Source organism: Henningerozyma blattae, chromosome 2, assembly GCF_000315915.1.
Source record: "Henningerozyma blattae CBS 6284 chromosome 2, complete genome".
Taxonomy (NCBI): Eukaryota; Fungi; Ascomycota; class Saccharomycetes; order Saccharomycetales; family Saccharomycetaceae; genus Henningerozyma; species Henningerozyma blattae.
Genome location: NC_020186.1, coordinates 1,474,098 through 1,501,182, shown reverse-complemented (window position 1 = coordinate 1,501,182; position 27,085 = coordinate 1,474,098). Strand labels below are relative to the sequence as shown.

At 31.7% G+C, this 27,085-nt stretch overlaps 10 protein-coding genes across 10 annotated transcripts; 5 read left to right on the top strand and 5 right to left on the bottom strand.

Annotated features, from left to right (window-relative positions):
- Nucleotides 1-393: 393 nt before the first annotated feature.
- Nucleotides 394-2,031, bottom strand: POB3 (FACT complex subunit POB3; the record flags this gene model as incomplete). The annotated part of the gene is made up of 1 exon (XM_004178930.1): nucleotides 394-2,031. One exon carries the CDS (start codon nucleotides 2,029-2,031, stop codon nucleotides 394-396), a length of 1,638 nt encoding a protein of 545 aa, XP_004178978.1.
- Nucleotides 2,032-2,361: 330 nt separating this feature from the next.
- Nucleotides 2,362-4,113, bottom strand: DAK1 (dihydroxyacetone kinase; the record flags this gene model as incomplete). The annotated part of the gene is made up of 1 exon (XM_004178929.1): nucleotides 2,362-4,113. One exon carries the CDS (start codon nucleotides 4,111-4,113, stop codon nucleotides 2,362-2,364), a length of 1,752 nt encoding a protein of 583 aa, XP_004178977.1.
- A 519-nt stretch (nucleotides 4,114-4,632) lies between these two features.
- On the bottom strand, nucleotides 4,633-5,802 carry TBLA0B06330 (uncharacterized protein; the record flags this gene model as incomplete). The annotated part of the gene is made up of 1 exon (XM_004178928.1): nucleotides 4,633-5,802. One exon carries the CDS (start codon nucleotides 5,800-5,802, stop codon nucleotides 4,633-4,635), a length of 1,170 nt encoding a protein of 389 aa, XP_004178976.1.
- Nucleotides 5,803-7,530: 1,728 nt separating this feature from the next.
- Nucleotides 7,531-8,982, top strand: NGK1 (hexokinase; the record flags this gene model as incomplete). The annotated part of the gene is made up of 1 exon (XM_004178927.1): nucleotides 7,531-8,982. One exon carries the CDS (start codon nucleotides 7,531-7,533, stop codon nucleotides 8,980-8,982), a length of 1,452 nt encoding a protein of 483 aa, XP_004178975.1.
- A 521-nt stretch (nucleotides 8,983-9,503) lies between these two features.
- TBLA0B06310 (uncharacterized protein) lies at nucleotides 9,504-10,271 on the bottom strand (the record flags this gene model as incomplete). Its single annotated transcript, XM_004178926.1, has 1 exon — nucleotides 9,504-10,271. One exon carries the CDS (start codon nucleotides 10,269-10,271, stop codon nucleotides 9,504-9,506), a length of 768 nt encoding a protein of 255 aa, XP_004178974.1.
- Nucleotides 10,272-10,824: 553 nt separating this feature from the next.
- VMA6 (H(+)-transporting V0 sector ATPase subunit d) lies at nucleotides 10,825-11,862 on the bottom strand (the record flags this gene model as incomplete). The annotated part of the gene is made up of 1 exon (XM_004178925.1): nucleotides 10,825-11,862. One exon carries the CDS (start codon nucleotides 11,860-11,862, stop codon nucleotides 10,825-10,827), a length of 1,038 nt encoding a protein of 345 aa, XP_004178973.1.
- A 987-nt stretch (nucleotides 11,863-12,849) lies between these two features.
- Nucleotides 12,850-17,967, top strand: TBLA0B06290 (uncharacterized protein; the record flags this gene model as incomplete). The annotated part of the gene is made up of 1 exon (XM_004178924.1): nucleotides 12,850-17,967. One exon carries the CDS (start codon nucleotides 12,850-12,852, stop codon nucleotides 17,965-17,967), a length of 5,118 nt encoding a protein of 1,705 aa, XP_004178972.1.
- Nucleotides 17,968-18,893: 926 nt separating this feature from the next.
- On the top strand, nucleotides 18,894-19,709 carry RPL6A (60S ribosomal protein eL6; the record flags this gene model as incomplete). Its single annotated transcript, XM_004178923.1, has 2 exons — nucleotides 18,894-18,908; nucleotides 19,194-19,709. 2 exons carry the CDS (start codon nucleotides 18,894-18,896, stop codon nucleotides 19,707-19,709), a joined length of 531 nt encoding a protein of 176 aa, XP_004178971.1.
- A 566-nt stretch (nucleotides 19,710-20,275) lies between these two features.
- On the top strand, nucleotides 20,276-24,010 carry TBLA0B06260 (uncharacterized protein; the record flags this gene model as incomplete). Its single annotated transcript, XM_004178922.1, has 1 exon — nucleotides 20,276-24,010. One exon carries the CDS (start codon nucleotides 20,276-20,278, stop codon nucleotides 24,008-24,010), a length of 3,735 nt encoding a protein of 1,244 aa, XP_004178970.1.
- Nucleotides 24,011-24,549: 539 nt separating this feature from the next.
- On the top strand, nucleotides 24,550-25,809 carry FPR3 (peptidylprolyl isomerase FPR3; the record flags this gene model as incomplete). The annotated part of the gene is made up of 1 exon (XM_004178921.1): nucleotides 24,550-25,809. One exon carries the CDS (start codon nucleotides 24,550-24,552, stop codon nucleotides 25,807-25,809), a length of 1,260 nt encoding a protein of 419 aa, XP_004178969.1.
- Nucleotides 25,810-27,085: the final 1,276 nt, after the last annotated feature.

Below are 27,085 nucleotides of genomic sequence, written 5' to 3'. Positions count from 1 at the left end.
TTTCAATTTAATGCAACGATTACAAAACAAAAAGCATACTGTTTAATCAGGAAGTAGGTTATTATTGGTTATACTTTTAATATATGTCAGATATTTCAGAATTTTAATTTCAGCAAGACTATTTTAATTACAAGATTTTTTTTTTTTTTTTTCTGACAAATGTCCCATAGATCAGCTTACTGCTTGAAGAAAGAAAATACATTCTCTATGATAAAGCCCATATAAAGATAAATTTTAAAAAAAAAAAAACTTTTTCAAATTATCTACTTAGGCAGATAAGATATAATTGTTCACATTATTAGTAAATATAGTTCACGTACTGCTACATATATGCTATCTAAAACATCTTGACTTTTTCTTTTTTTATTTGTCATTTTTTTATTATACATAGACCTAATCAGTTTTGGCCTTCTTTGAAGGTCTTTCATCTCCACTACCCTCCTCTTCATCACTACTCATTTCTGCTTGAGAATCGAATTCTTCTGCTACATCCTCATCACTGGAACTTGCTTTGAATTCATCATCTGCAGATTCATCATCTTCACCAGCAGAACCCATATCGATATCATCATTATCACTGTCAGAACCCAATGCAGTTTGTAATCTTGTTTGAGCTTCTTTTTCTTCATTCTTAACTCTTAAATTCTTAGATTTTAAGAACGTTTCCAACAATTGCTGTTCTTCTTTACTTATATTACCGAATGTAGTACTACCTCTATTAGCTCTTAAAACAACTTCCAAATCAAAAGTTCTTGATGAAGTAGAAGATGTACCAGCCCTTGAAATATTTACAGCACTAATATCAGAAAACGGAATATATAAAGTTGGTTTCGTTAGGAACAGGAATGCATTATCAAGTGGATATAAATAACCTTCATTAGCCTTATACGAACAAGAAACAGCACATTGATCATATTTAGATATATATTCACCTGGAACAATAACTTTACGCCCAGTTAAACCTTTCAAAACATGACTGATTACAATATGTGTCTTGGAATCGTATGATTTCTTAAGAATGTCCTTATAATTTTCTTCAAATTCTTTATCTTCCAAGTTTAATTCAACTTCAGTTTCCTCATCCTTTTGAAATTGTAATACTAGAAATGGATATGGAGTTTGACCTTGACGTAGAGGAGGTTCGATAGATAAGATAACCAAATGATGGATATCATCAGCTTTAGGAAGTGATATTATTCTTTGGATTTGACGATGTTGTAATTTATATTCATAAGTTTTACCTCTAAGTCTGATAGAATTCTTATAAACATCAATATCGTAACGACCTCTTGGAGTAGCAAAGAATACATCTTGGAAAGAAACAATAGAAGCACCAGCGATTTCACCAATTTCAGCCTTTTCTTTCAATTCTTCATAGAAATTTTCAGCGATACTTTTTTCTTTGACAGCTGGTTTTTCCATTTCTACATCTCCATCTACATCTTCCCCTTCAACCTTTGGTTTAGATTCTTGAGAATCTTCTTCATCTTCCATAACACCAGGAACATAAAATCTCATTTCAACTAGTTCATCTCCAGCAGGTTGATATTCTTCATTTTGGATATCAAATTCAATAGCTACTTCGGTTTTTGTAGTTAAATTAGTGTTGTTAATTCTTTTATATGGAATTTCAAAGGTTGGCTTACCATTATAAGCGAAAACCATTTCATTTCTAGCTAAATCAGTTTTACCCCAATTCCAACCACGTAAGGAATGCTCCTTATGTTCTAATTGAACATCAAATCTACGATGAAAGTCACCTTTCAATAAATCAAAATCATCTTGGGAGAAACCATCCAATTGAACGACACCTTGATTTTTGGTATTGATTTTTAATTCATAACCTCTACAACCTCTGCTCCATTGAACAGTTGATAATTCAGTTGCAGGTAATAGAAATGGGCCCTTAGCATGATTGGATGCTGAACCACCACTTGAACTACCTTTCCAACCTAAACCAGAATCTGCAATACGGAATCTACCATTTGTTTTAGATTGGTTCAAATATATTCTATCAAAATCAGTACTCATGATTGTCACTTGGTTTAGTGGTATTGTTAGCTTTATCAAATTTTTTTCATATATATATGTATTTTATGTATTACTTTGAAATATTGGTACGTTTAATGCAGATTTCTTTTACACTGTAATGCCCATGAGGCGCGGGTAACTGCTATCACGAAATATATTACAAGAAAAAAAAATAAAATAAGAGCCTGTATACTATATCAAGCGGGAAAACCTCAATACAAGCATTATAACTGTCTTAACATGCCCTCGTTATATATATTATGTAGATATTTATAGTAATATTCTAGACATAAATTTATTTACATATGAGGAATAAAGTATAGATAGAATCTAAAAAACAGATTCGATACCCTTCAAAAATTCTACAAGACCAACAGCACCTGGATCTTCAATACTAGAAGAATCACCTACGTAAGAGGCTCTTCCAAATTTGGCTTCAAATGTACCTGTTGATTTTGCACCTGCATCTGCAGCTTGAACTGCCTTCTTGAAATCTTTTGATTTAGAAAATTCTTTAACAAATGGTTCTAAAGCATCAACCATAGTGGACGAACCAACTCTAGCGTTAGTATATTTATATAAAGTCTCTAAAGAAATTTCAAATGCTTGAGCCAATAAATCTTTTGTAACAGAGGTATTTTCGTCCTTGCAAACTTGGATTAAACCATGTGATAAACCTGAAAGTAAGATTGAGTATAACCCACCAGAAGTACCACCCATTGTTTCTTCAATTACATCAGATAATTGAGCAATAGCTTCAGATAATGATTTTTTGGAAAATTTTGGCAAATTTTCTGTAATACCATTAGCACCAGACACTAAAGTATAACCACAGTCACCATCACCTACCTTGGTATCTAATGAAGTAATATGTGGTTCACTTTTAATAAGTTGAGCAGCACCTGCTTTCATCCATTTAGCAAATAGGTCATAATCATACGAACCAGCATCCTTGACCTTAATTTCACCTTCTAATAGAGACTTATTAACAGAAGGAGCCTTTGTGTCTACTGGGTGGACAGTCCAACCAGGAGCATTAGTTTCAGCATTTAATAAGTCTAAAACAGAATGAATTTCTGGGAAGTTTTTCTTTAATTCATTGGTAGCCTTTGTAGCATTTAATAAGGTAATACTAAACCCATTACCATTAAATGCAGTCATCAATGTACCAGTAATAACCTTAACAGGTTCAATAGCATAATTTGTTTTCAAAAAATCATTAGTATAAGAGGCAATTGAAGAGATGATGAAATTACTAACACCACCCAGGTTATTAATCAACAATGCAACTTCATCATCCTTTTCAAAATCAACAAAATATCTATCCTTATCAGTTGAATCTAAAAGACTTGGCAACATATACTTGGAGATAATATCTTCTGTTGATGGAATTGGTTCTAAAACTTTAACACCTGGTTCATTGTGAATACCCATACCTAGTTCCATTTGAGTGGATTCCAAGTTACTTTCAAATTTTCTACCTGGAACTTTACAATGTTCTAAAGAAGTACCAATAGTGACCAAATTTTCATTAATAATCTTGGCAACTTTAGATGTACCTGCTAAACCATATTTTTCAGAATATTCTTCAGCAAAAGCACCAGTAATCTTATGAACTAAGACAGTACCAGCTAAAGCTCTTCTACCAACCATACCACCCTTTTCTCTACCAACTGCAGTATCATCACCAACTACTACAACTTCACAATTGATTCCTAAAGCTCTTGCTCTTTCAGCAGATAAACCAAAATGTAAGACATCACCGGTATAGTTTTTAACAATCAACAAAACACCATTGGAATTTTCATTAACCAATTGAATTGCATTTAAGATCTGTTTAGTTGATGGTGATGCAAAAACATCACCACAAACAGCAGCTCCTAACATACCTTTGCCGACGAAACCAGCATGTGCTGGTTCATGACCACTACCACCACCAGAAATAATAGCCACTTTTTTTGAATCAGTCTTTCTGAATAATATTTTTCTTCTGGTACTAAAGTAATTGAAGGATTTGCCAAGGCAAAAACCTTTCAAACTTGATTCTAATGGTTCAGATACTTCGAAGGATTTAACAGTCATTTTTTTTTTTTCAGGGAAGAACTATTAATAAAGATAAATTTTGTTGAAACAATATAGACTCAAAGAAGTAATTTAGAATGCTAAAATTACTTTTACTGAGATGTAGGGGATACAAAAATATGAAATTGGTTTTTTATTCCAATATTTTTTTCCGAATCTTCTCTCTTTTTATAGATAGAGAATAGCTGCTCTTTAATTTGATGAAAGGTATCGACATCCCTAGTAATGAAATATATCGCGGGGCACAAATACCCGGGCCAAATCTTCGGAGTCCTTATTGCGAAATAAAGTTTAAAGATAAAATTTTTTTAATAACAACGTCAGATATATTAGACAATATCAACAAATTTTACGTCATGGCACGAGTCTATTTAGGCAATTAAAAGTTATGTGCCAATCTTTTTTTTTCTCTATGGTATATTAGAGTGTTTTTTTTAACTCGTTTTTATTTTCCTGTAGTATACAATTCTATTCCATTTGATCTACCTAAATTTCTTACATACTTGTTCGTTTAGATATTTATTTCTTTGGGGATCTTGGGAATTTTTTTTTAAATTTTTCAAAATCGATAATGGATAAATAGGAAAGATCTTGATAAACAGGAAGTGAGGCCCGATAATATTCTTCAAGAACATTTTCGCCCAACACCTTGGCATTTTCTATGTTTTTTTCAATCGGCGAAAGACATTTGTACCTATCATTTATATCTTGCGAGTTGTCATTTCCCCCCTTGCCTACATTTTCTTCGATATCTTCATCCTCATCCTCCTCTCCATTATCATAGTGAGCTGTAGCAGAATATATTTTATAATTTATAAAATTTTGAATATCCATATTACTTGTCATAAAATTTTGTAATTCAAAAAAAATATTTAAAATAGTGAAAAAATAAACGGTAAACCAAACTTGCATGAACGATTCAACCAATTGATTAAATTTAAGTAATTCGTCAATAATCAATTTATTAAATATTTCATATTTTTCCCTTGCCATATTAATTTTTTGATTTAATTTTAATTTTCTCGATTCTCTGTGCTTTATGATTCGTTTATTGATTTGTTGTTGTGCCCTTATTTTCGAATCTGAATCATTAACCACATAATTTTGTCTAATCACTATGGGCATATTAACATCTTCAATAGAATCATATTGATTAATCAAACGGTTTAATTCATCGAAATATAAATTTCTCTTTTTAATGGTTCTTTCAATACTATAACAAATATTTTCTAACTCATTCAATGAGACTTGGATTGTATTTTCAAAATAATTCAAAATATTAAGAATTGTATAATAAATCTTTAAAATCTCTTTAATCAATGATTCTAAATCGATTTTTTCAGTACTAGTCTCAATCCATGCCATAATATCATCGGGCATCTCATGTGTTATTTCTTCAATTTGTAATTTAAATATATTATCGAAAGCAACCATAATGGTAAACCAATTTTTATTGAAAGTTAAAAGATTTTTTTGAAAATTATTACAAGATGTAGATAATAATTTAATATTGGCATAAGTAGAATTGAATTGATTGGACAATTCATTGAAAAGAGATTGTTTGTCGAAGGGAATGATTTTATTTTTCTTATAATTGTCCTTAGTAATGATAATGGCATCGGAATTTGCCCTAATGACATTATTGCGTTTCTTATTTCTTCGATCAAGATTTAACAAAAAGTTCTTCATTAGTCAATAAAATATATCTTGAAAAAGAAAACATATATCCATTCTTGTAAATACCCATTAGGTTCATTTTTTTTTTTAGTTTTTAACTACAAATACCCTATATAACTCATGAGTCTTTTTTTGATTTAAAGAATGTAGCCCTTTCAAACACTCTCTATATTTTCAAACACACTCTCTATTTTGTGACGCCGCCCGAGCCGTATATACATTGATATTACCCACTCTCTATATGATGCTTAAAATAGAACACAATCGTACAGGACGTCCTTTATTGCTACTAAGACTCTTTGCCACTAGAAAAATGCCTGTATATATGTTTCACAAGAATAATCCCTGTCTCCCTCTATTACTTTATCCCTCACTCTCAATATTCTTATTTTTTACTTTTTCAAGAAACTAACTAACTAATTACAATTCCTATTCTAGGTATGATATCATACGCCAAACATGCTTATTATTCCATCGGCGGATCTTGACAAGATGTAGTTACTACTACTGGAAGCTCAATTGCCTTACCATGACATTCTGCTATTTATAGCAGTCAAGATAAAATTTGTGTCTTCCATACCTGGCTATGGCACATCACAAAATTCATGACATAGTTAGAAACAATCGTAACAAGCATATACTGAAAAATAAGACTATTAAGCTAATAATAATCTAATCATCTAATAATAAGATTGCTGTGAGGCTGGTAGGAAATAAACCCGCTACCCGTATACGAAAGGCACTTTATCAGGATAAGACACCAATTGTTATTTCCCTACTAACTCTTCTAATGTGCGAAACTTTTCCGACACGAAAAGTGGGATATTGCGACGCCAAAATGTAGGCTGTTTTGGTACTTCCGAATCAGGCTGTGCTCGCCATCTATTTGCCTGATGCGGAAAAAATGCTGCCCAATCGGGCTACAGCACATCTGTAGGCTGGTTGGCAATTTTTCAAGCTTTGTGGAGCAGGCTGAAAGTTTCAGCTAGAAGAGGGTCTGCGGTAATCTGCTGGAGAATGCCTTTGCTCATAATGTGGAGTTGGATCCAGTACAAGGATAGATGACAGGACGTCAAGTTTTTACAAATTTACACATATATATATGTAAGGTTCCTCTTGATTTTACATTTTAAATTGAATATATATTTTTTTTATTCTTGACTTCTTCAAGGTTCCCATTATCAGATTTTTTCACAAATTCCTGCTTTATCTTTCGCTTAGAAAATAGGAAGTTTCAATATCCAAAGAATTTACAGAAACGGAAAACCCATTAGTATCCTAATTACCCGAAACGGTTTAAATCAGTATTTGCCCCGGTTACCACTTGTTAAGAAATAAACATTTTATAGTTAGTTTTATTCTATTTTAGCATTTGAGATCTTTTTAGATTTGTATTAAATTTATTGAAGTTCAAAGATTATTATTTGCAATTTGCGCTCGCTTATACATATTAATATTGCCATTACATTTTTCTCTCTCCCCTCCAACACCTTATCATTTCATCTTCCAACTTCTAAAGGGGACGGCAAAAAAAACAATAAAATAACTATTTACTAATAATTTAAGCAATAAACATTGATTCATACTAGGTTCTTTATATGCTTCTAATTATTTAACAAAAAAATAACAACCCAATCTCATTAGCATTATCATAACCTACCTACTGTGTCTAATTTAAAACAGTATCACTCGCTTAAAAACTTCCAAACTCCAATTACACATCCTCTCACACACGAAATAATGGATGTATTGAGCTCAAACGAGATATTATCGGAATTAGAAACTCTTTTTATACCAAATGAATCAATTGATTCCATCTCTAAAAAATTCCAATTGGAATTGATGAATAGATTACAATCAAGTAGTAACTCAATGCTACCTTGTGACCATATCCCCAACATTTCATTGCAAGAGTTGACATCATTAACTAATACAAATTTCAAAAATCTGACCATTGATTTCGGTGGTACTAGTCTGAAATTTGCCATCTTATCAGGCGATAATAATCAATTCAATATTGAATATGAAAAAAAATTGGATATTAAAAATAAATTTGTTGATTTCAAATTTTTTGAAAATTTGATTGAATGGATTATTTTAGAATGTGTTAAATTCGATATCCCTAAGGAAACCCATTACCTTGTCTCTACAACTTTTAGTTTCCCATTAGATTCTCAAAAGAGAATTATCACCATGGGCAAAGGTTTTAAATTGTTGAAAGAATTGAAAAATTATTCTATTGTTGATATTTTACAAATATCGTTTGATAACATCTTAAAGAAAAATTTGAATTCAAATAATTATACTTTTGAAATTGGAAATGTTATCAATGATTCTGTAGCAGTTTATTTGTCCAATAGATTTTTGATTGACACTAAACATGCAACAAGTAGTAGTAGTAGTAGTAGTAACAATAATATATCGTTAATTTTAGGTACAGGTACCAATTCATCTTTTGACGTCCCATTATCTTCTTTACCCTCTTTCAAGAAAAAATTCTTAAATTTGGATACATTGGATGAAAACAATTATTCCATGCTTATCAATTCAGAATTAGGATTTCTAGGAGTAGAAGTCATTAATTTAACAAGTTTTGATCATTTCAATACTTCTTCAATTGGATATGATATGCCTTTAGAATATGTCACGTCAGGGAAATATCTTTCAATGATCTTACCAAAGATTTTACTTCATTACAACTTATTGCCCAAATCAAACAATACTATTGAGGAATTTATTAATAATTTCGATGGTGAAGTTTTTTCCAATATTTTATCAGAAAATTATGAAGATCTCTTAACTTTCTTCAATCTAAAGAATGAAAAATTAGATTTAATTACTAATATTTGTAAAATATTAATCAAAAGAGCTTCCATATACTTGGTATCTTCAATATTAGCAATCAATGATTTCCTAAACAAAATATATAATAGAGATATTGGTGCTTTGAATTCAGCTTTAAGTGAAACTGAAAGTGATAACAGTGATATAGAAAGTATAAATAGTGATAACAAGACTACTTTTTCCAATGATATTAAAGTAGGATATGTTGGCTCCTTTTTAGCTTTTTCAAAATATTACCATGAACAAATTAAATTTTATTCAAATGAACAAGTCACTCTGAATTTCCTAGACAATAGTAGTTTAATTGGTGCTGCTGTTTCAAGTTACATTTCCAAGATACAAAAGTAATTCTCTTCAAACACAATCTTTTTATTTCCCTCTTTCCTAAACATTTTCTGATTCCCCACCCCCTTTTTACTTCACACTCTCTCATACCGTTTTTAATGACCATTTCTAATATTCGATACACATTCCTTTTATACATGACAAGCATTGAAAAATTAAAAAAATGAAACACAAACAAAAACCCAAACCTGACAATTAAAATTAATTTTTTTTCAAGACTAATGCATTTTTTTTATGACTTCAAACTTGCAAACTATTTCCCTTTGACATTCCTTCGACATTCCTTTTAATATTTCCCCCTTTTTATTATTGCTTTTACTTAAGTTTTTTAATTTGCCTCGGCGTTTAAATAGATTTTTATTTATTTCTTTTAATTTTGATCTTTACCATTTACACTCCCTTATTTACCTCTCAGAAACAAAGAAAAAGAAAAACGATGCTCACTATTATTTTGACTAATTTTTAATTTTTTTTTTTTTTTTTCATATTAACTGAATAAATAACGTGAATATATATCCTATTTATTATAAGTTTATATAACCTACCTCTGGATATTTGGATTGGAAAAATTCCAACCATGAATCAACTCTTCCCATTTGAGTTCCATCCAAATCATCAATCTTATGACTACATTGTTTACTTAAAGAAGAAATATCCCACATTGGATAACTAAATGATCTAGAACAGTCTGTCCCCGTAAATTTTTTATATGTCCCCCAACTACCATAAAAGTTTTTACTCTTGGTGACATCAAAGATATGACCTTTCACACTTAATAGGATTCTCTTAGACTCATCTTTTTCATTTCTATCGACATTTCCACCGTAGAACTTGGATAATTCATCCCAGGTGAATTCAATTGGAAATTCAGTAATGTCTTTATTATATGCATTTAACCAATAATTTGGCACTGTTGGTGGTAATGAATTAGCCTTTGGTTCCATACCTTTTGGACCCCCTAGAGGTAATTTCATAAACCAATAACCCGAGTAAAGTTTGCTGATAATCGAATATAGTAATACTAACCCGCCAAGCATTCTAAGAATATCGAGAAGTGTGAATTCCACAGGTACTGTTTCATCATAAAGTTCATCATAATTCTCATCTTTGATAATTTTCATACGATTCTTAGTATCAAAAGCCTTTTCAGTATATTTCTTGGGAGTTTTTGATCTTAATTGATTTATGGCACTAAGTTTTTTCTTTTCTTGATCAAACCTTGTGCTTGCTGAACTAACAGCATTTGCTACTTCCATTTTAGTTTTCATTGATTTTCCATTAAAATTTTTCATTTTTGAGATTCGAGATTGTGTTTTGATTTAGTTATTATTTTATTTTTCAAATAATAATATTTTGTTTTAAACAATGTTATGATAGAGATAAGATTAATAATTTGGGGTATTTATATATATACCATACTATGTTTGACTAAATACGATAAATCCAAATGGAATAATGAAAAAAAAGCATTCAACATTCTGAATTTGAAATATGTAAAAGATCAGTCAGCTAATTTACTTAAAAAATAAATAAAGCACCACATTGACAATGCAAAAAAAGAAATTTCGAAGAACTGAAATAGAATGATTTTTTTTTTACTAATTCTACCAAGAAGGGTATATTTGCGATGAAGCGATGAGCTAGAAAAATTCCCCAATAATACAATACAGAAGAAATAAAATAATAAATTTTTCGGAGATGGTGAACTAAGGAAAATGAAATTTATGACTAAAAAATAATAATAATAAAAAATATAGTTTTCATAAAGCAGAGAAGTTTTTTAAGGAGAAAATTATTTAAAAGTAAATATGTATTTGAGTGTATATAATGGTTGAAGTGAGATGATTAATAGACTGAAATGTAATTGTTGATTCTTTCTCTTTGGTTTTGAGCTATACATTCAGCTATCCAAGTAATGTTTCTAATCTCTTGTTCTTTTGATTTCATCCAAGCCCAGATGACACTAACGGAGAATTGTTGAGTGAAAGCATCTCTACAAAGATCCATTTCAATTTTATAGAAATGATCATCTAGATTACCAGAATCCAGAATCCCCTTATATTCTTGGACGTTGTTGATGGCAGTTCTAATCAATTCGAAATCGTTTGCCTCGATTAAACGGTTTGTTTCAATTGGATATAATTTACCGAATTCTGGTAATAATTGTCTTTTTAAATTGGAATCGATATCATCACTCTGTAACGAATTCAACGAAATATTGATGGATCTTCTATCAGCTTCGAAAGCTAATAATTCAGACATGATTTCATTTGCAGGGGCTGGTAATTTTTCAGTGACAAAATTATTGAAATCTTGTAAATAAGCCTTGTATAATTTATTCTTGATAATTTCAATGTTCAAATCATCTAATTCGTCTGCATTATCAAAACAATCCAAGAAATAAGGAGCCAAGGGAGTATCGATCAAAACAGTATCGTATAAACTTTGTAAATCAGTTGCTACAGTCAAAGTTGGTAAAGTATCGAACCAACCTAAAGGATGACAACGTTGTAAAATTTCTGCCTTGTTACGTTCATGAATAGTACCTGTAATCATCAATGCAACATTATCAATCATATATCCGTATGTGATGTAATCCATGAATTTTTTGGTTATACCGCTTGTTTGGTCTTTGATGTAATTAAACTCATTAAACAATTTGTCTGATAAGAATGTTTGTATGATAGTGGTGGTTAAATTTTCAGTAGCAACTGAAGATAGGAAATTGGAATAATCAGTCGAAGATAATTGTAATTTCAAATCTTCTAAAGTATCACATTGAGTCAAATTGATGTATTGATTGTTTGTTAACAACCCATTTCTATAACCTCTAACAACACCTTCGACAAACCCGTTATCAATATTAAAATATACACCTTCCATTCTTGAATTGCTTAACTTATTATACGTTTGTGAATTCTAATGGTTTACAAAAAAAAAAGAGCAGAAAAGCTAGAATATGTACATATGCATCTATATAAAAGGACTACGAACCAAAGTAGATATAAACTAATTCTCTACATTTTCCATTTCGCATTGTTCTCATTCATTTTAGTCATATGTATGAAATTAGCGAACTAAAGGCTACTTACTATTTTCCAGGCGTTTGGCAATAATGACCGCATTTTTCCCTTGGTTGAAATTTACCCAGTCTAAACCCATTGAAATAATTAAATAGAAACAATTAAGTAAGAGTAATATGGAAATAACCAAAAAATAAAAAAAACACTCCGCAATTTTAAGAGAGGGTAACTTGAAGATCAAAATTAAAATTTTGAATTTGCCAAGTTTCGAACACCCGAAAAACTGACAAAATAGACAAAAAATATCACATGCAGAAAACCCGGATTTTTTTTGCTGAAATCCATAAACGGAAAATTTGCTATGTTTATTCCACGGTTCCGCGGAGTTAAAAATATTGCCTCCTTTTTCCTTTAGATCTGCCTATTGATGATAAAAAATTAATTGGCCGGGTAATAGTATATAACCTTGTGAGTTGTCTAAATTGCCCGTGTTTCTATATTGGGGGCCTCCGATATAAATAGGGCGGCAATCATCAAGGGGTAGGGGTGTCAAGATCCTTCTATAAACAAATTATTAATGGGGTGGGATTTTACTTTTAACAATTCCCTGGCGGCTATTAAAGTAATAATAATTATAATTATATATTTGGATGTAATCCAATTGTAAAAAAAAAAAAAGCAACGATACAAGCAGTAAATTGGTAAGATATTCGCAATATTCTGAACTATTTTTAGAGAATATATAACGTATAAACAACACCTATTAGATCTGGTTGGATCAAGTTTTGAAAACTTTTTTGTAAAATAGAAAAAAAAAGATAAAAACAATAATAAGAGTTAATTAAATATGATATTTAATCACAAAGAGAAATTGCAAGAGAAAGAGACTCATGAAGGGCTACCTAAAAAATTGCTTGTCGGTACTCACAGCTCTTCAAAGGATACAAACACGAAAGGCCATGATACGGTAACGAAAAACGAAGAAGAAAATCATCATAATCTCCCTGGATCACACTTGTTCCATGTACCACATGATGAGACGTCTTCGTCTGCTGATGATTCTCATCATCATTTGCATTTAGGTTTGAAAAAAGCAATTAATATACACGGTCCTAGTTTAAATAATTCAATTATTCATGGTTCTTCACAGAATGATACAACAACTACCACAGAAGGTTCAGATAATGTTACGGATATAAATAATTCCAAAGGAAAGAACGATTTTTTGGAGATTCCGAAACATAGGAAACATGGTGGTAGGAGACTAATTAGCAAGAGGAAGAGTAATTCAATGGATAGTCCAAGAGCTACTGAAGTAATGGATTTTACTTCAGATAACATTACTGAGAAGGAAAAGAAAAAAACTAAAAGACGGAAGAGTTTCTCTATAAGAAGATCATTGGAGAAAGTCTCCAGGAGTAATACAAATACAATTTCAAAGAGTGAAGATGGCACCAATAAGAAGAAAAGAAAGTTTAACCTAGGATTACGTAAATCATTGGACAAATCTCGTAGGAATTCGTATGGTAATTCTCCTGCTACTGATACTTACTCTCTAGATGAAGAATCAAATATTATGGTTCCTGCAACTCCAAAGATTGTTACCCAAACGATACCTGATAATCCAGATAGTCCCTCCACTCCATTAAATAATATCAATTCAAATGGAACAGAAAGCATTGAAACTTCTCCCTTTTTCGAAAGAAAATTAGTGAGAGCATCAGTTCATGTAAGAAGCATTTCAGATTCACAATATGATGAAGATAAACACTTAATGGCCAAGGTCAATAAAAAATTAAAGGCACCTTCTCCAAGAAAGTTAGAAGAATTGGAAGCTGCACGGCATAAGAGCCACGTTGAATCTTCGGAGATAAAACAATCAATTCCCAAATTTAAAAAGGAATATTTGAAAAAAATTAATACAATCGATAAAAATAAATTATATCCCTGGAGACATGTAGCTGAATTTCATGCTGATGGGAAGGGGCATGTTAACAAAAAGAGAGCAAGAGATATTGAAGCTTATATCAAAGGCACATTCTATAATGACGTTTATATCAATGTCTCAGCGGTTTTCGTCACATGTCTTTTTGCTTGGTTATTTGCTTATTGGAATTGCTCTTGGCTTTCTTTAGGGATTGTCTTTTGTTTTACTGCGCAAATCTATAATAATGAATATAGAAGATTCAATAGAAACATTAGAGATGATTTGAAAAGAGTCACAGTAAAGGAAACATTATCTTCTAAACTGGAATCTACATCTTGGTTAAATTCTTTTTTGAAAAAATTTTGGATCATTTTTATGCCTGTAATGTCTACAGAAGTTAAAAATCAATTAAATATCATCTTAGCAACTATTGATCCAGGGTTCGGTGTAGATTCTATGGAATTAACAGAATTCACATTGGGATCTAAAGCTCCTTCTATTGATGGCATCAAGACTTATACTAAATATGGTGGCCGTAAAAAATTTTGCATGGATTTATCGATTGCCTTTACACCAGGTGATATTAATGATATGACTGCAAAAGAAATTAGTCAAAGAATTGAACCAAGAGTGGTATTATCATTGAAGATTAAAAAGGGGATTGTTTCAAAAGATTTGAAAGTCATTTGTGAAAATTTAAATGTCTCAGGTATTGTAAGACTTCTCTTTGAATTTAGTTCAGTATATCCAAACATTAAGGTTGTATCTTTACAATTATTAAAACCACCACAGATCGATTTTGTATTGAAACCTTTAGGTGGTGATACATTGGGTCTAGATGTAATGTCAGCATTCCCAGGTTTTAAAGATGCTGTTCAATCCTCTATTAATGGTACTTTAGGTCCAATGATGTATGCTCCTAATAAATTAGATATTAATATTGATGAATTGATGTGTGCTACTCAAGGGAATGATGCTATCGGACTTTTAGTCATTACCATTAATTCTGCTAATTCTTTAAAATCCTCTGATTTTATTACAAATACTGTAGATCCTTATATTATTTTCAAATTAGATAAAAGGGTTAATGAACAAATCGAAATTGATCCTAAAACTTCTATTAAATCGGATACGAAGACACCTGTTTGGAATGAAACTTATTATCTTCTTATTAATGATTTAAAACAAAACTTAACCATGTTGATGTATGATTTTAATGATGTTAGAACAGATACTTTTATTGGTGAAATCGAATTTAATTTAATGGATTTGTTAGAAGACCCATCATTGAAAAGCACAACTTCCACGCTAGTGAAAAATAATAAACCAAGAGGGAACTTAAATTATTCTTATACTTGGTATCCAATAATTAATACAGGTGACGATAAATTATTTTCTACCAATAAAGACGCAGCTCATGAACATAATGCAGATCTAGATTCTTTAGCCAATGAAAGAACAGCCACTACAACTACGACATTAGGTTCAGCTGCTTTTGAAGAAGTAGGATTGGATGGAAATGTTAATAATGCTAATAGTGAAGAAAATAACAATAATAGTTTTGATAAAGATGCTGATTATGCACATAGTCATCAACCTGAATCAGATACAGGTATTTGTAAACTTTCATTAAATTCAATTCGAAATTTAAACACCTCAGTTACAGCAACCGGTAGATTAAACCCTTCTGCAGTTTTATCCTTAGACGGTAAAGTATTAAGAAAATTTAGAACTTTGAAAAGAATTAATGAACCTTCGTGGGGTGAAACTTATGAATTTTTTGTACCATCTAAACAAGAAGCTCAATTAAAATTGGAAGTATTCCATGAATCATCTTCATCAAGAAGCTTGATCTGTGAATATACGGCCTTTTTAGATGATTTAATATCAGGGAGCGGTAAAAATGCAGATTTTTATCAAGGTTCACCACAAGGTGATATATATATGCCAATACAATGGAAACCGTTACAAGTCGAAGAAAATAGTATTTCAAACAATGCTGCTAGAACAGATATCGGTGCAATTAGATTATTTGTTAAAGAAGTTAATGTTATTTCACATTTGGATGGTATTGGAGATATTGATCCATACTTCAAAGTATACGTTAATAAAAAAATCATGTACGTTTCAAAATATCATTCAGATTGTTCGAATCCTTTATTCAATACAAAAGTATATTTACCCATCAAATCGGAAAATCAAGTTATCACCATTGAATTATTTGATTATCAAAGTGTTGGTAAGGATAGACTAGTAGGGACAACTCAAATCGCTGTATCTAATTTGATTAAAAGAGATAAAAATGCGGGAAATTATATTTGTGATAAGATTCCAGGCCCTTTGAAAAAATATTTCTTAGAAAATAAGGATCATATTACTACCAATGATTATGTTAATTGTTCATTGATTTTTATACCAGTCAGTAAAGTCTTTTCTCCCGAAGAATATGAATCAATTGTTGAATTGGAGAAAGATTTGAAAGAAAGAAGAGCTAAATTTGAAGAAAAGCAATTATTATTGAAAAATGAAATGGAAAAAAATCCAAGTGATTGGGAAATTGTTAATATTAAGGATCCTTTTGAAGAAGATGAAAAAGCTCTTCATAAAAAAGTTAAAATGACATTAAAGGAATTAATCAATTGTAACTCAGGTATTTTAAGTTTTAGAGTATATGATGGTAAATTAAGTCAACCAACAGCATTTTTGCAAATATTAGTAGATGATGTTGTTTACCCAGCCTTCACTTCTTTAAAAGCACAAAATGGTAAACTGATTGGAGAAATCGGTAGTGTATTTATTAGAGATTTATCAAATAGTATTATTACGTTTAGAATAACGAAAAAATTTATCGTTAGTGAGCCTGCCGATATTATTAATGAAATGACACTAAGTACCACAGATTTCTTAAAAGCTGGTTATATGAAACCAATTACTTTGGATTACGAAGGCAATGTATTTGATATGAAGTTCTTATACAACCCAACCATCCATCCATTACCAATTACCGAAAGTGTTGAGGATACCGGTTACTTAGATTTAGATATCATATCTGCTAGTAATTTAATTGCTGCTGATAGATCTGGTACTTCTGATCCATATGTTTTAATCTTTATTGATGGTTTGAAAATGTATAAATCAAAGATTGTGGAAAAGACCTTGGATCCTATTTGGAATGAATCCGTAAAATTATATATTCCATCAAGAGCACACTCTACTATTCTAATCAAATTATACGATTGGGATATGGTTAGTAGTGATGATTTCTTAGGAGAAACTTTACTAGACGTATCCAAAATGGAAATCGAGGAAACTACCTCTTGGAACTTAAACCTGGATACCCAAGGTTCCATTCAATTGAAGGCTACCTTTGCTCCACAATTTGCTAAACCTCTATTAGGAATGAATGGTGATATTGCCAATAATACACCAATGAGAAAGGAAAATCATAGAAAACGTGATGTTATCAAGACTCCATTGGGCGTTGTTCAAGGTGGTATTGGTGGTATATTTACAGTTGTTGCTAAGACTGGTGAATTCATTATTGACACAATGGATGGTAACATTATTAAGATAATTGTTCATGATGATGATAGAGAATTCAGTAATGGCAGTAGACTAACTCGTTCAAGAAAGTCTTCAATTTTTAGTAGGAAAATGATCCATGGTGATGAAGATAACGAATCTTTAAATGACGGTTTTGGTCAACCTCGATATTCAGGACATTTTAGGCGTCGTATAAGGAGTATAGGAAGTAAAATCGGTGGAAACGATCATCTTCAAAAATTTAAAGATCATGGGAAGGGAGCTGTCAGTGAAGTCAATAATGATTTCAAAAATTTTACTGGAAAATTAGATGATAACACCAACTTCCAAAGGATTACAGGGCCTGGAAAACAATTGGGGAAACATCTAGGTAAAGATTTTCAAACCATGAAAGATGATGCTAAAAATTTAAAAAGTAAATCATTAACTGATGTGAGAAAACACTATGGATCAATGAAATTTCCTCACCTCCATCCTGAGAAATACATAAGATAGATCGAGCCTATTAGATCCACTTAAAGAAGTTAAAAATCAAGAAAGTCCTACAAGAGCTAGGGCATTCAGTGAGTCAGGCAAATATTCCATCACCGGAATAGAGCATGGCATTAGGTCGGAAATTCATCGTTTCAGAGGATTTGGTAAGTCTAGTAGAGATACTACCACATAATAGTGCATATATTTACGAAGCCAGTATTGCTAATTGAACTTAAACTCCTCCTACTATTCAATACTTAATAACTATTAAAAAATAATGACTGTTTTTATAAAATCAAATATTTATTTATACAATTATAATATGAGCTAAAGGAATTATCTTATCTGTATAGACATATAGACATCTGAGGTAAAAGGATATTCCTCTATGGGGAAAAAATGATTGTTAACACTGTGCATATAGAAAACTCCGAAAAACTTACATAACATTTTTAAAGTCTGCTTCTAAAAATGTACTGATGTTTAATTATTTCTCAAGATCATTTTTCTTGGAATTTTTTTTTTTATTTTTTTCGCTTTTTTCAACGGAATATGGCAAACGCCCTTCTACTGACAAATGCGACGCAAGAATTATTCAGAGGGAAAATTACACAAGGGGACGGAACAGACTTTGTTCTGCGCCTCTAGAATCTTACCTCTAGCTACTGGAAAACTTTGTTGTAGACAGAACACCACCACCTGTGAGCAATGATTGTCGAGGAGTCTAGAGAGGACTTCCACTGAGACCTCTCTTTGGCGAAGGAAGAATACATACCGTTGAGGTTGGATTGGAGCAGGTGGTCGAATTAGAGGGTATCAGTCGAAGTTTCAGTCGAATGGTATTCCTATTGAAAGCGGCGGTAATTAATAGTATTTGAAAAATAGGCCTCATATTAATATAGAGACTTCGTTTAAATTCTCCTATCAAAACATAGCTATCCTGCAAAATGAGTGCCCAAAAAGTATGTGAGAATTTAGAAGTTGAAGCAACCCGTAATGATGTTTTACAAACGATTTAAGAGATATCCAAAGTTTTAATTAAAAGCGTGGATTTCAAGGTCATAGAGTAGATTGCACTAGTAAAATGTGGAAAATATAATTATGAACCAGGATAAATGTCCGAAAATTCATTTGTAAAATATCATATAAGCGGTTACCTTAGAATGATACACTATAATGAACGTATTTACTAACATACTATCTTCATTAACATTCTTTAATGTTATGATTTAATATTAATAATTTAGGCCCCAAAGTGGTATCCATCTGAAGACGCTGCTGTTGCCAAGAAGACCAGAAAGTCTGCTCGTCCACAAAAATTGAGAGCTTCTCTAGTTCCAGGTACTGTCTTGATCTTATTAGCTGGTAGATTCAGAGGTAAGAGAGTCGTCTACTTGAAGCACATGGATGACAACACTTTATTGATCTCTGGTCCATTCAAGGTTAACGGTGTCCCATTAAGAAGAGTCAATGCTCGTTACGTCATTGCCACTTCTACTAAGGTCTCTGTTGCTGGTGTTAACGTTGAAAAATTCAACGCTCAATACTTTGCTAAGGAAAAATTAAACAAGAAGGAAAAGAAGGAAGCTCAAATGTTCCCAGAAAACACCTCTAAGGAAGTTAAAACTGAAAGAGTTGCTGACCAAAAGGCTGTTGACAAAGCTTTATTAGCTGAAATCAAAAAGACCCCATTATTGAAACAATATTTGGCTGCTTCTTTCTCCTTAAAGAACGGTGACAAACCACATATGTTGAAATTTTAAATGTACTTCAATGAAATAAAATATAGAGTTAATGATAACTTTACTTGCGATAATCACATATATAATTCTCAATATATAAAACATTCTTTTTAACCATATATTATTACTATCATTTCTGAGATGGATTTGTATATATTCATACAATTTGGGTTCTTATGGACTGAAGTTATGTACAATATGGCTTAAAACAAAGTATTATCTTTAGTTTTTATCTATTAACAATACTATAATTATGTTTTGTTTCAAATCGACGTAACAAGATTATAAATTTGTGACACAAAAACGAAAGAAAAATATAAATTATGAAAAATTAAACCCCCCATCTCCCGTAAATTACTTAAAAATGTCACAAAACAAATAAAACAATAAAGGTAATGTTGTAGCAGTGCCCACTTTCTTATTAGTTTTTGTTTTTATTTATTTTTTCATATTTATTTTTAACTTAAGTTAAAATCTATATTCAATTAATTTTCAATATTTATTTATTGCATATATTTTGTTATTATATATCTTAGAAGAATAAACCAAACCATCTAAGCTGTTATTATAAATATAATTATCAAATCATGTATGAACTTGACGATAATTATGAGAATACCCCATCAGAAGATGTAGAGGGCTCATTAAATAGTAGTGAAATAAATGTTATGGATAGCGATGATGTCAAATCAGAGTTATCTAATACAATATTTGATTCTAAAAGAAGAAAAAAAGATAGGAAGAAAAAAAATGGAATAAATAGAGAAACAAAAGAAAAAATAAATATCTTTTTAACTGAACTTGACAAAGCCGAAGAACAGTCTGCTAAGAGAGATCTGACTGGTCAAAAAGCTAGATCGCGGTCCAAATCAAGGTCTCGATCTAGAACAAGATTGCGGTCTCGATCTAAATCAAGATCCAAGTCAAAATCTAGATCTAGATCCAAGTCAAGATCCAGATCTAAATCTAGAACCAGAAATAAACCACAAGACGAAAATCCCAAACCAACTTCTGTATGGGGAACGCAAAGGGAGAATAGGTTTACACCAAATAACTCAACTACCAATTCTACTCCAACACTAGATGCTAGACCTAGATCACGCTCTAGATCATGGTCTAGAACACGTTCAAGGTCAAGATCTCAATCCAGATCACGTTCTCAAACTAGGAATACAATTGGATCATTGATAAGCGAAATGCAAAGAGATGTTGCTAATCTAAACATAACACCATCAGAGGACATTGATGGGATCAGTATCCCACACACTAATTTTGATTTAACACCAAATATATATAGCCAATTACCTAAACCATTAACCATCTCAAAAGTTGCACGAAGATTGGATTATGGAACTAAAGGGACACAAGTTGATATTCTAACAAACCAAATTTTACTTTCATTAGGAGAGGAGGCAATTCCATCAGATACCAAGAAGAATATCGATATCTGGTGGAAAGATAGTTCTATATATATTTATCATGTAAGTTTTATTTCCTCCCAAAAAAATACTACTTTTAGTAGACCATCAGCTAGGGTGAATGCGGAGTTATCAACTGCAAAACGGGGTGAATTAATAGAAGCTTTAATTGAAGAAGATAAAACGTTGAAAAAATATAAAGGAAGTATTGCATTTAATGGAACGGACTCTATTTATTCTCAGATACCTCTTGAAGAATTTACATTATTTGATGAATGCTGGGAAATAAAAGCTAGAAATCGGAGATATCAAGATACAAAGAAATATGATGACTTACAAAGTATTGAAAATTTAGCCTCACAGGTATCATTAAAATTTACAGGAAAGGTTTCACTTAGTGATATTTATAAAGGAACATTTAATACTGATCCAGATTTTCAAGAAAATAAAATGTCAGAAAATAGTAAAACTGTACTGATGGGGCTTCTAGGTGCAAAAATATTAAACTCTACTTCAGATCCAATATTTCAATTAGCTGGAAATAAATTTTTTATATATAATAAATTATCAAAAACAGAACCTTTCCAAGGCGGAGGGTACCTGATGCAAGGATTTACTGTTCAGCTTAGATATGCATATGGGTGTGTCTTATTAAATACTATTAATACCATTGCTCCTTTTTATAAGCATTCCAAATACCTACCTGGACATCCAAATTTTGAACATCAGAATAATGAAGCTTATACGCTAATGGATTGGATACTTGATTACTATAAAGAAAATTCAAGAACTCCCAGAAAACATTATACGAACAGCAACCAAAACAACCCTACAACTGATGAGATTAATACATGCTTGTCTAGAGACAAGAACATAAGTTTGTTGCTAAAAGGTTTGAAAGTACTACGATACTATTTAAACTATAGTATAAATCCAGACGGATCTCCCAAGACACCTAGTGCAAGATCATATAAAAAGGTTCTCAGAATTAGTAAGGATACAGCAAATTCTCATTTATTTGAAAATGCAGGTAAAACTATTTCAACTGCCCAATACTTTTTGAAGAAATATAAAATTCCATTAAAATATCCCAATGTGTTTATGATTTCACTATCACCATCAGTTGATGTTCCTGCAGAATGCTTGTCAATTGCTCCAGGACAAAAACTTAAGGGAAAAATAAATGATGAACGAAAATTTTTAGAATTTGGAGCTTTGAAACCTTCTGAAAAGTTCAAAACCATTTCAAACCTTATTTTACCATCTATAGAATCAAGTCTCCCTAAAATTCCTTCCAAGAATTCAGACAAAAAGAGTATACCATATCATTTTTTGAAAGTTCCTTCAAGAATTTTAAATTCACCCCAAGTATTGTATAAGGGAGTATCCTTAACATACGTAGAAAAACCATTTGAAGAAAGTAACCCACAAAATAAGTTACCTGTACATCAAGAAAAAAAAGGAAATTGGAATTTAAATGATAAGATATTCTGTAAACCACCTAAAAAGCTTTTAGATATAATACCTATTATCATATCTTCAAGAAAAACAGCAGAACTTTGTCCTAAGTATAATGAAGTCAAACAAGTTATGGATTCTTTCCTAGTTAACGCAAAACAGAGGGGTCTACGTGCTATTTTCAAAGGTAAAGTTGAGACAATATGTTCTTTCAGTGCTCCATGGACAAGTAATAACTCATTTAGAAACACCAATAGCTATCGTGGGAGAGGGGGAGGGGGTTTCCAAAATGAATCATACAATAAAGTTGAAACAAGAATCTCTGAAGGTGAGAAAGCTTTATTAAAGGTGTTCGACACAATATCATCGGAGAGCTATATGTTTTTCATATTAGCTGATGGACGAAATACTGAAATATATCAAAGAATTAAATATTTGACTGATTCGAAATACGGTTTCTTAAATTCCTGTTTAGTTTGGTCTAAATTTAAAAAGAAGTCTTCAGTTTATAATTCTAATATTTCAATGAAGATAAATCTTAAGATGCAAGGCTTTAATCATACTTTAAGCGCACCTGATATGAATTTATTAGTAGACAAAAACACACAGTTACCTGCACTTGTTTTGGGTGGTGATGTAACTCATTACCCAGAAAAAGACCAACCTTCTATATCTGCTCTTGTTGGATCAATTGATAGACACTATTGTCAGTTTCCCGGGGATTATATGTTGCAGGAAACAATTGGCCAAGAAATGATACATGGCATTGGAAATTTGGTTGCCAACCGATTAACTTTATACAGGTTAAACAATAATGGTAAACTGCCAGAAAAAATAATATACTTTAGAGATGGGGTGTCTGAAGACCAATTTTCTCAATTAATTGACATTGAAATTAAAGGATTAAAGAAAGCCTTTAATGAATATGAATGTGAAGGGTTAAGCTATAAATATAACCCAACTTTAACAGTTATAGCTGCTGTAAAGCGAAATCAAATCAGATTTTTCCCAATTAAACAAAATGCAAGGAATCCCAAGGGGAACATGATTGCTGTTCAATCTTTAGGTAATGTAATGCCAGGAACTGTTGTAGATAGGAGTATAACAGCCACTGCACATTTTGATTTTTTCTTGCAATCTCATCAAGCTCTAAAAGGGACAGGGGTTCCATGCCATTATTGGTGTATCTATAATGAAAACCAATTCACATCAGATTATTTGCAACAGGTTGCTCATAATTTTTGTTATTTATTTGGCAGATCCACTACCAGTGTTAAGGTTGTAGCACCAGTTTATTACGCAGATTTATTGTGTGAGAGAGCTGCACAAATTTTCAAGGGAAATTACGAAGTAGCTAAAATGTCTGCAGTTCGTGGTAGTATTCCAAGGGGAATATTATTGCCACAAGCAAATAAAAGCAACCATAATAGAATGTACTATATTTAATAGTTGAGGAGAAATATAAGTCACATGGAAAAGACACAATATATATTATCCCAGCTCGCTACTATTTATATATTTGATAAATATATACAGCTACATAACGACTAATTTTTTTGTTGAGCTATAAAGAGATATTTTTTTATCGTATTATCTAAGGCAGAAAGGTATGCGACTTAAATAAACCTTCACTGTATTTGAGACGGATTTCTCATTTTTAATTTGTGACATTTTGCTAATTGAAAAATTTTCCGAACTAAAAGTGGCGGGGAATAAAATTTATGATTTGAAAATTTGATGGTGAGGATACCCGGAGAGGAAGTGATGAGGCTAATAGAATATGCAAGAAAAATTTGTGAAGTAATAGAAAAAAAAAAAAAGAAAAATGAGAAAACCAATTGGAAGACAAAGAACAAAATTTATTATAAAAACAAAGGTATATTTCTTCTGAAACTTCAAGTCTATATATATTATTACTTTGGAGATCTTCTTTTGATACAGACAAGAACGACCAGAAACCATATTATAATATAAATTTATTAAGAATGTCTGATATGTTACCATTAGCTACTTACAACTTAAATGTTGAACCATACACTCCAACACCAGCTATCGATGTAACTATGCCAGTTACTGTGCGTATCACAATGGCTGCTATTAATCCAGAATCTTATGACAAAGACGAAAAACCATCCACTTTAAGAATTGTCAAGAGAAACCCAGACTTCAACGATCATGATGACATTGATGATATTATAAATGGTGATTATGATGAAGAAGAAATGGACTCTGAAGATGATGTTGAAGAAGAAGAAGAAGAAACAAAACCAAACAAGAAAAACAACAAAAAGGAAGGTAAGAAAGCTGGTAAGAAGTCTAAGGATGAAAAATCTTCTTCTGAATCCTCTGAATCTGATCTAGAAGAAGAAGAAGAAGAATTAGATGATGAATTTGAAGAATATATTTTGGTAACTTTATCACCAAAAGGTCAATTTCAACAAGCTATCGATATCACTATTGCTCCAGAAGAAGATATCCAATTTGTTGTTACTGGTTCATATGCTATTACTTTGAGCGGTAATTACGTGAAACATCCATTTGATACTCCAGTTGAACATTTCGGTATTGATGGTGATGAAGGTTATGATGAAGATCATGATGAAATCGATCCTTACGACGAAGATCAAGACGAAGATTTCTCTTCTGCTGAAGGTGAATCAGATGAAGATGATGAATTAGATGACCTTGAAGAAGAAGAAGTTCGTATTGAAGAAGTTATTGAAGAACCGGAAGAAAAAACTAACAAGAAACATAACGAGAAGGAAGATAAGAAGAATAATAAGAGAAAACAACAAGTGGAAGAAGAAAAAAAAGAAAGTAAGAAAGCCAAAAAAGTTGAATTCAAAAAAGATTTAGAAGAAGGCCCTACTAAGAAAGCTGATAAGAAAAAGGAAGAACCTAAAAAGGCAAAGGCTAAAGTTTTAGAAGGTGGCGTTGTTATTGAAGACCGTAAGATTGGTCAAGGCCCAAAAGCTAAGAAGAGTAATAGAATTGGTATGAGATACATTGGTAAGTTGAAGAACGGTAAGGTCTTTGACAAGAACACCAGTGGTAAACCATTTGTTTTCAAATTAGGTCATGGTGAAGTCATCAAAGGTTGGGACATTGGTGTTCAAGGTATGGCTGTCGGTGGTGAACGTAGAATTGTCATTCCATCTGCCTATGCTTACGGTAAACAAGCTTTACCAGGTATTCCAGCTAATTCCGAATTAACCTTTGATGTTAAATTGGTATCTATGAAATAAGAATATCTGACTAAAAGAAAAAAAGAATTATCGATTGAACTACTCTGGGATTCCTCATTTTATTCTTTCTGTGAGGTGCAAAAATAAGAAAAAAATATCGACGCCAACCAATATCATCAACGGTGAGATCTTTAATTGTATCATATATAATTATATTCAATTCATAAATAAATATATTTTATAGGAATAGAGACAAGTTCTAATAAGTAGTAAATGATTTTTTTTATTTCAATACAATATATGTTGACTTTTACCTGTTTCGGGATTTTATCCCTAAATAGCTACAGACTGTTAAAAGCGGAGTTATCTGAGAAAGTATTCCTATATGTTAAGACCAAGAATGTCTGGAGAAATTCTAAGCGATTTATTTTTCTTTTTTGTGACGAAATCAAATAATATGAACTGAGAAATTGGAAAGGGCTCCAGTTGACAGGTATCACAATTCAAACTAGGATCAATATTCATGCCAATTTATTAAAAAAGAACGAAATGGATCTACTGAACTATAAACTCCTATTAGTTTGCAACCTGCAACCTATCATTTCAAGGAAACTGAAAGCATTTTTATACTTATTTCCAATTTGAAGAAAACATACTAGCTCCAACGATTGGGCGCCTTTTTAACCTATAGTCAAAATTTAATGGTATTTACCAATCTTGTAACCAACCCATAACCTCTGCTATTAATAGAGCAATGGCTTAACTATCTAAACCTCATTTAACATACTTTCCTCAGTGCCAAGTAAGAATGTAAACCATGCATTCTCGGCTGATAGCAAATCGGATCATCGGCATTTTGGACCCAATGTGTCCAAATTCTCGGCGCATAGCTTTATCATACAGGGAAATATTGCCGACACAAACACTGATTCTAATTTGGCGATTCGTCTGTTCCTGGAACCAAACATTTTACCCTTTTGTCTCACAAAGTGAGGTCTTGACCTATACTCTCTTCTTAAAACAGAAGTTGAGACCACTTGTCCGTACTAGAATGGGATATCCCACAGGGTCTACTGTCCCAATTTGGGTACGTACCTAATCTCCTTTGGACATGACAATTGCCGTATTTGAAAAAAACACAGTGTGTCACGCGCTAGGACCTAGAATTTCCTGAAACGGTAGGGTATGGCGTCGTGGTGCGGAGACTTCTGAGTTGCTCGGACTACGGGTAGTCTCAGACTTCACGTGATAGTATGTTTGCGCCATGTGACACGGCTGGTATTTTCCGGAGATATTTAAAATTATAGCAATGAAGCTTTAGTTATCAACCGACTGA